Source organism: Hyperolius riggenbachi, chromosome 11 (genome assembly GCF_040937935.1).
Source record: "Hyperolius riggenbachi isolate aHypRig1 chromosome 11, aHypRig1.pri, whole genome shotgun sequence".
NCBI classification, from domain to species: Eukaryota; Metazoa; Chordata; class Amphibia; order Anura; family Hyperoliidae; genus Hyperolius; species Hyperolius riggenbachi.
In genome coordinates this window covers 27,772,602-27,779,877 of record NC_090656.1, presented here as the reverse complement: position 1 = coordinate 27,779,877, position 7,276 = coordinate 27,772,602, and the positions used below count along the sequence as shown (strand labels likewise).

General features: G+C 41.7%; 1 protein-coding gene across 1 annotated transcript; it reads right to left on the bottom strand.

Moving 5' to 3' along the window:
* Positions 1 to 2,470: 2,470 nt before the first annotated feature.
* Positions 2,471 to 5,551, bottom strand: LOC137538675 (uncharacterized). Its single transcript, XM_068260961.1, has 3 exons — positions 5,202 to 5,551; positions 3,789 to 3,951; positions 2,471 to 3,284 (listed from the first exon to the last, which is right to left on the bottom strand). Exons 1-3 carry the CDS (start codon positions 5,485 to 5,487, stop codon positions 2,471 to 2,473), a joined length of 1,263 nt encoding a protein of 420 aa, XP_068117062.1. The 5' UTR covers positions 5,488 to 5,551.
* Positions 5,552 to 7,276: the final 1,725 nt, after the last annotated feature.

Here is a 7,276-nt window from a genome sequence, read left to right as displayed (position 1 = left end):
TTTTAGGATTTGTATCAGCTGTAACAAAGAAAGGTTTTTTGTTTCAGGTCTCTTTCACTGTAGGACCTTGCGTTTTGATGCGACGTTAAAGTCGCAATGCAAAATTACAACCAAAAAGTCACAACGCAACCTAATGCCCCAGGGGCGTACCTAGAAATCCCCTGGCCCCCCTGCAAAAAAACCCCTAGGTCCCCCACCTCCCTAGGGCCCGCTTAGGAACTTTTGTGGGGCAGGAGGGGTTGCAGCATAAGCGGAGAGCGTGGCCGCAGATCGGTGGGGAGGGGGGAGCTTCATGCAACTTCCTGTGTAAACAGGTAGTTGCTCTTAGAGATCGGAAGACCTCCGGCGAGAAGGAGGTAATGTGTTCAGCCTGCCCGCTGCCTGCCTGCTGCCACCAATGATTGCAGGAGGGGAGCGCTGAGAGGAGAGCCCGAGGTAAGGGGGGGGGGGGGAATGTCCCACGCTCTCCTCTTATGCTGCGACCCCTCCTGCCCCACAAAAGTCCCTGAGCGGGACCACCCGCGGCAGCGGTGTCGCATCCCCTATTGTTACGCCAATGTAATGCCCCGTAATCATCGCATACAGTAGAGCATACAGGCCATGAAACGTATGCTTCCAAGTCATTACTGAGCATGTGCAAACAGTCCAACGCAGCTAATAACGTGTATAACGCACAGCATGCAGCACTTTCTACAAACACTTCACGTTACACACAAACGCACCGTGTGCACTGTGAATGTCGCACAGACTTAGTATTGCTGTGCATTAGTCTGCAATGAAACATTTTCTACCGTGCGACTTTAACGTTGCACTGTGAAAGAGGCCTAAAGGTTATTATGCTGCTGTGTATTTTTTAGAGCAGAGAGGACGTTCTGAGTTCAGGTCCACTTTAAAATGCATACACATACAATGGACATTTATTCCAGAGTAAATTGCACTATAATTTACTTTTTTCTTATGTTGCTGTCACTTACAGTAGGAAGTAAAAATCTGGCAGATCTGACCAGGTTTTGGACTGGCCCATCTACTCATGGGGAGTCTCAGTATTACCTTTATTCTTTTACAAAAAAAAAAAAGTATCTAAAAAACTAAGCTTGTCCAATTTCCTTCTCGTTTTAAGACTATTTTAGCAGTTGGACTGACCAACTAAGGTTCAGTAAGTGCTTTTTAAATATAGAAATACCTGAGAATACCCCATGGGGAGATAGAGTAGTCTAAAACCAGATTTTCACTAAGGCCTGGTGCACACCAAAAACCGCAAGCAGATCCGCAAAACGCTAGCGTTTTTCTGAACGCTTTGTCTGTTTTTTTAGCTGCGTTTTGCTAGCGTTTTGCGTTTTGCGGTGGCGTTTAGCATGCGTTTTTCTAGCGTTTTGCGTTTTGCGTTTTTTAAGGAAAAAGGTAGAAAGAGTTGAACCAAAGGCTAAAAATTAGATATATTGATGACATGTGGATCAAATGAAGGAATTAAAGTGCAAGTACCAATATAAAAAGGGAGTGGTCCTTCACAGCATTGTGGGTTAGTTGAGGAGAGGTGACATAGTGTTTGAGAGTGAGTTGTTTTTGTGGAGAGAGAAAATGTATCCTGATTTGCTATTACTAATATGTGTAGCAGCATATATGAGACGCAGGCCAAGGACACGGAGATACTGGGTGCATCCCATACTGCAACAGCGGCGCAGGAAGGGTCAATTTTGGACACTCTATCGTGACTTGAGGCAGCATCCAGACAAGTTCTTTGGCTACACCAGAATGTCTGTGGGCAGGTAAGAGTTGTTTTGTTTGTTCTGTACCATTTGGCATTCTTGTTATTTAAATAATGAATGTTGCAGTCATTGCTGAGCCTTATTTAACACTCTGTTGGACTCCAATGTACAAACCAACACACTCAGCAATCATGTATATGCATTAAAAGACTAAGATTACCATTATGCTTGTTCCTGGTGTGTTATGCATACACTGCCTAACACCTATTGCTTTTTTGGACTACCCAGTAACTACTATAGTATATAAGCATACATCATTTTTGAACAATAACCTAAGGTAATAACCCCACGTAACACACATTTATACCTATACCAATATCATGCACCTATGAACAGCAGAAACTCAGTAAAGACACTTGTTGTGGCCAGCGACATTATTTTATTTGTTTTTGGTAGTGGTTGCCCAAATAATTCTTTAGGCCATGTTGTCATGAAGGTATTTTTGCAAACATAGAATGTATATGTTCAAAAAAGAATGCTTTTATATCACAAACATCATCAACAAATTACATATACATCTGTATTTTTGACAGTTTTGATTGTCTACTGTCCAAATTGAAGGATGCCCTTCAAAGACAAGATACTAATTATCGCCGTGCAATCACTCCAACGGAGCGTCTCCTCATAACTTTGAGGTATGTGAAACTAACTTTAAAATATTAACATAAAATATAACGATTTACACTACCTATAAGGCCCACTTCCTACTCATGTTGTGCAAGATAATCAGACATGCTTCCAGTGTCATGAATGAAAGCTTGTGGAGCTGATTCTGAAGTAGTTTGTGGCTGGGTCTGAGCTGATAAATCAGTGTACACTGGAGTGTCTGATCTTTGATACCTATTAGCTTGCTCAAAACGCATAGGTCCTGTCATAGGATAATGTGGCTGCTGCCCATATGGCCGGGTTGCCATATGCATAGGTGGGTAACTAGGTGGGTCATACATACGGTGACTCTGGTAAGATGGTTGTGGGTATGAATGATACTGAGGAGTGGCATGAGGCATGTGTTGTTGAGTGACATAGTTGGAGCTATTTTCTTCTGCCTGGCTCTGAGTTTGCAAAAATGTGCCCAGGGTCTCAGATATGGCATGTCTGGCTGCCCATTGCTTATCTGGTGGCACTTTCTGTAACAATGGCACTAAACTTAGCAGATACTGGGTGCATGGCTCTTTTAATTGTTTGATTTCCTCCTCTCGCTTCTCCATATGATCCACAGCCTTTTCAATAGAAGTAATGAGCTTGTGATCATATTCAGCCCTGCTCATACCTCTTGCTATTCTCCTGCCTTGGGTTGATGCCCTCACACCTCTACTAGATCTGTGAGTTGTGCGTGGCCTAGTAGTTAGTGTACTGGGTTGTGTTTGATCAGCAGTTGTTGAGTCACTCTCATCCAGTGTAGCTGTGTCACCATCCTGTGGAGTTAAATCATCCACTTCCAGATCACTGCTAGTGTTGTGGCCTGCATCTATTTCCGCCTCCTCAGGATCAGGATCAGGTGGCAGGCTATCTTCAGTTCTAATGTAAAGAAGAAGAGAAGAATTGAGTACTGGTATAGAGGCCAGTGATGTAAAATAGAAAATGTCATTGATGTACATGTGTAACTGTACAACAATCATAGTTGCCTTTCTCTCCTGCAGAAATGTTGTGAGTATTACTTTAAGGCACAGCCCCTGAGTCATCATGCAGATCACATGTTTGTAGTGAAGTATTAATGTATAATCTACACATGCTTGTTCGTGGTGTGTGATTCAGACACTACTGCAGCCAAATAGATCCACATGAGTGTAAGGCAACTGGTATTTGTCCACAAAATCTTACCAGATTCCTGACAGATAATCGCACTATAAATAGCTTAGTAAACAATCATATTAAGCAAAGGCCTACTGTAAAATGACCTGCAGTGAATCACATTGAGTCTATCACACTCCTGCAATGCATTGTGTGACTTGTATTTATATTACAGCTGTAGCGGATACTTTTTTCAGAAGTGTAATAGGTGTACATTTGCGCCATACTTACTCAGCCGACTCATGATGTTTTCTCATAAATTCCAGAATCCCACAGAATTTATATCTTGTTCTTTGGGAACTTCCACACCCACTTTTAGATTCTTGATATTGTTTCTCCAGCTCCTTTTTATAACTGTCTCGCACAGACTTCCATCTTTTGCGCAGGAGACCAACTTCGAACAAAAAACAAATAAACATTTCTGTATTACTTTTCAGATTTCTGGCAACAGGACATTCATATGCAGCTCTGCATTATCAGTTCCTGATGGGAAGATCTACTATCCGCTACCTGGTTTTGGACACATGCAAACTGATTTGGAAAACACTGCAGCCCGAATTTATGCCACCTCCTGATCTACCTATGTGGGAGGCTAATATTCAGCATTTCTGGGAAAAGCATCAATTCCCTAACTGCCTAGGAGCAGTGGATGGGAAACATGTCCGTATTGTTATGCCTGCAGCCACTGGCAGTGTGTATTACAATTATAAAAAATATTTCTCTCTTGTGCTCATGGCTGTGGTGGATCCGAATTTAAAATTTATATATGTGGATGTGGGTGCTTACGGCAGTTCACATGATTCTGCTGTTTTCCAACACAGCAGATTTGGCTTGAAACTCCTAACTGGCCAAATGACCTTACCAGCACCACGACCCTGGCCTGACACACAACATCCACCTTACCCGTGTGTGTTTGTGGCTGATGAGGCATTTGCTCTATCCGAGCATGTGATGCGGCCTTATGCCCAAAGAGATATGTCTCTGAAAAAAAAAGTGTTTAATCAGCGCCTTACCAAAGCCAGGCAAGTGGTGGAATGTGCTTTTGGCATACTTTCTAACAAATGGCGCATTTTTCATACTGCCCTAAAAATGCAACCACAGTATGCAATAGCAGTTGTGAAGGCCACATGTGTTTTACACAATTATGTAAGAACATTAGATGGCATGCACACAGAGGAGGAGGAGGAGATTCCACCCTGTGCTCTTCAAAATGTTGCCCCTTCTACCTTACGTGGGCCTATTTCTGCCATTCAAATGCGAGATAAACTCGCAGATTACTTTGTGCCATAACCGATAAGTATGTAAATATTACAGGTTGACATTTAATTTGATTACATTATGATCTTTACTTTACTATTAAAAAATAGGTCAACCTCTTTGTATGTGTTAATCTATGATCATGTTCTTTACTGTAATATCACAACCGCATGCAGAATACATGTGCATACATAGACACACATGTACGTGCTGTTCCGATTGAGAGATGCCTATACAGAGACACAGACTGCAAGAGAGACATGTGGTAATGACACTTAGGATTAGCTAATTAACCTTTCAGGGGAGGGGTCTTCACATATTGTCAGCACAGTGCCAAAAGAGTCAACCTAAAAGAGTTAACAACACATGTTTAACAAATACACTCACCTTTTGCTTCTTGAGTCTTTGGTGACAATTTTTCCCATTTTTCACCCAGGAACTCATGGGCAATGTTTCTCCAGATGTCATGCAGCCTTTGATGATCTTTGTGTCCAGGCAATGTCTTGTCATACAGCTCTGGACTATTCTGTATTTTAATTATTAAATTTTCTGTGGTAAACCACGTGCCAGACATCTTGCACAAACCTTCTCTGCAATCCCTCATGCAAAGCAGAACAACAGGAAGTACACTTTGACCTGGAAGAGCAGATTCTGACAAAAAACGCATCTGCATCCGCTTCCAAAAACGCTATACCAAGCGGTTTGACAGGCGGTTTGCGTTTTTCCTATACTTAACATTGAGGCAAAAACGCATCCGCAATCCAAAATCTGCTGCAGCCCGGGAGTATGCGTTTCTGCAAAACGCCTACCGCTCTGGTGTGCACCACCCCATTGAAATGCATTACCCTAGCAGATCCGCACCCGCAAGCAGATCGCAAACCGCAGCGGAAACGCTCCGGTGTGCACTAGGCCTAATTACTGAAAATGACAGTAACACTGGAAAAAATACAGTTATAGTTCATTTTACTCTGGCTATTCCAGCCTACATGGGGCACATTGGGTTAAAGAGGCTCGGGAGGGAGAACCCATGTCATTTTTTTAAAATATATTTTCCACACTCTGAACATAAATAAGAAAAAAAATACATTTATATCCATGTTAATACATGATTTTAGCACAGTAAGTGTGCTACTTTTTTCCTTTAACTGTAACATCGATTTTCTCCAAAACTATAAGGTAATTTTGATTAGTTTTTACTCTTGTTCCCACTGTTCTTAACATAACCTGCAAATTTGGTGTTTCTAGCACTTACGGAGACCTTGCTATTAAAGCAGTTTAAAACCCTGACATAATATTCAATAAGGGTACAATGGTTAATTTGCATATATTCAGCAGTGATGCACTGGGAGACATCTCAAGCTCACTCCAACCTGAATTATCGCAAATTCTTTCTGTTTTAAGAAAGCAAACTTTTGTTTTTCTTAACATCTTAGTAAGGGGGCTTTTAGGACCATTGTAGCCCCTTACACACTCCAATGAGTTCTGGGTCACCATGAGCTTGCTGGTTAGTCTGTACCTCTCGGATTTACAAGCCCTACTCCATAGAGCCAAATTAATCCATGCCATGCACTGATGAGGATCAAACAATCCGAAACAGTCTGTATGCATGTTGGATTATTATGGCTCTGTACAAATTAACAAGCTGACACATCATTGTATTCCAGCGGTTCTGGAGGTGTGTTTAGCTTCTAAGGGTACAATGGTTGATTTGCATGTATTCAGCAGTGTTGCACTGGGAGACATCTCAAGCTAACTCCAACCTGAATTATTGCAAATTCTTTCTATTTTAAGAAAGCAAACTTTTGTTTTTCATAATATTCAATAAAAACATGTTTTTCTACTTTTTATATGCCATACGGTTAGCATATTTACTTTTGTGCATAAGTATTATTATTCATTTATAAGTTATAGGTTCCCAAAAGTACAGTTTTTTGCTTTGTGAGCTGACTTTGCATTTTATTAATAACTGGTTGTATTCATTCAGTCAGGCAGACAAGCTTTGACTCTCTCTCTGTGTCCACCAGCTTCTGCACAGTCAGAGAATGTGTCACATTCCTCACTTGATACATTTAAGTAAACACAAGATTACATTGTTTAACATTTGGATGGCAGCTCTACTGGCAGGGGAGCTTCTAAAGCATGTGAAGAAAGAAAAAAGGGAAAAACCGAGAGCCCCCAATAGTGTATTATTGTTGGTTTGATTGACGTGAACGAAATAAATGGTAAAATATACTCACAAATATGGGTTGCTGGGTCAGGCAACCACTTGTATCACAGACGCGGAAATTAGACCTGTCCCCGCTCAGGCTAAAAAGTCGCTCTCTGTGTAGAAGAAGAAGAGGGTGTCCACACCCATCCACCAGGTGGATATCACGTAATGAGAAAATGGTGGACTTGCCTACCCCACAATAAGCAAAAGACCACTTTGTACAGAGGCGCCACGCCAGTACGGACTACTACTT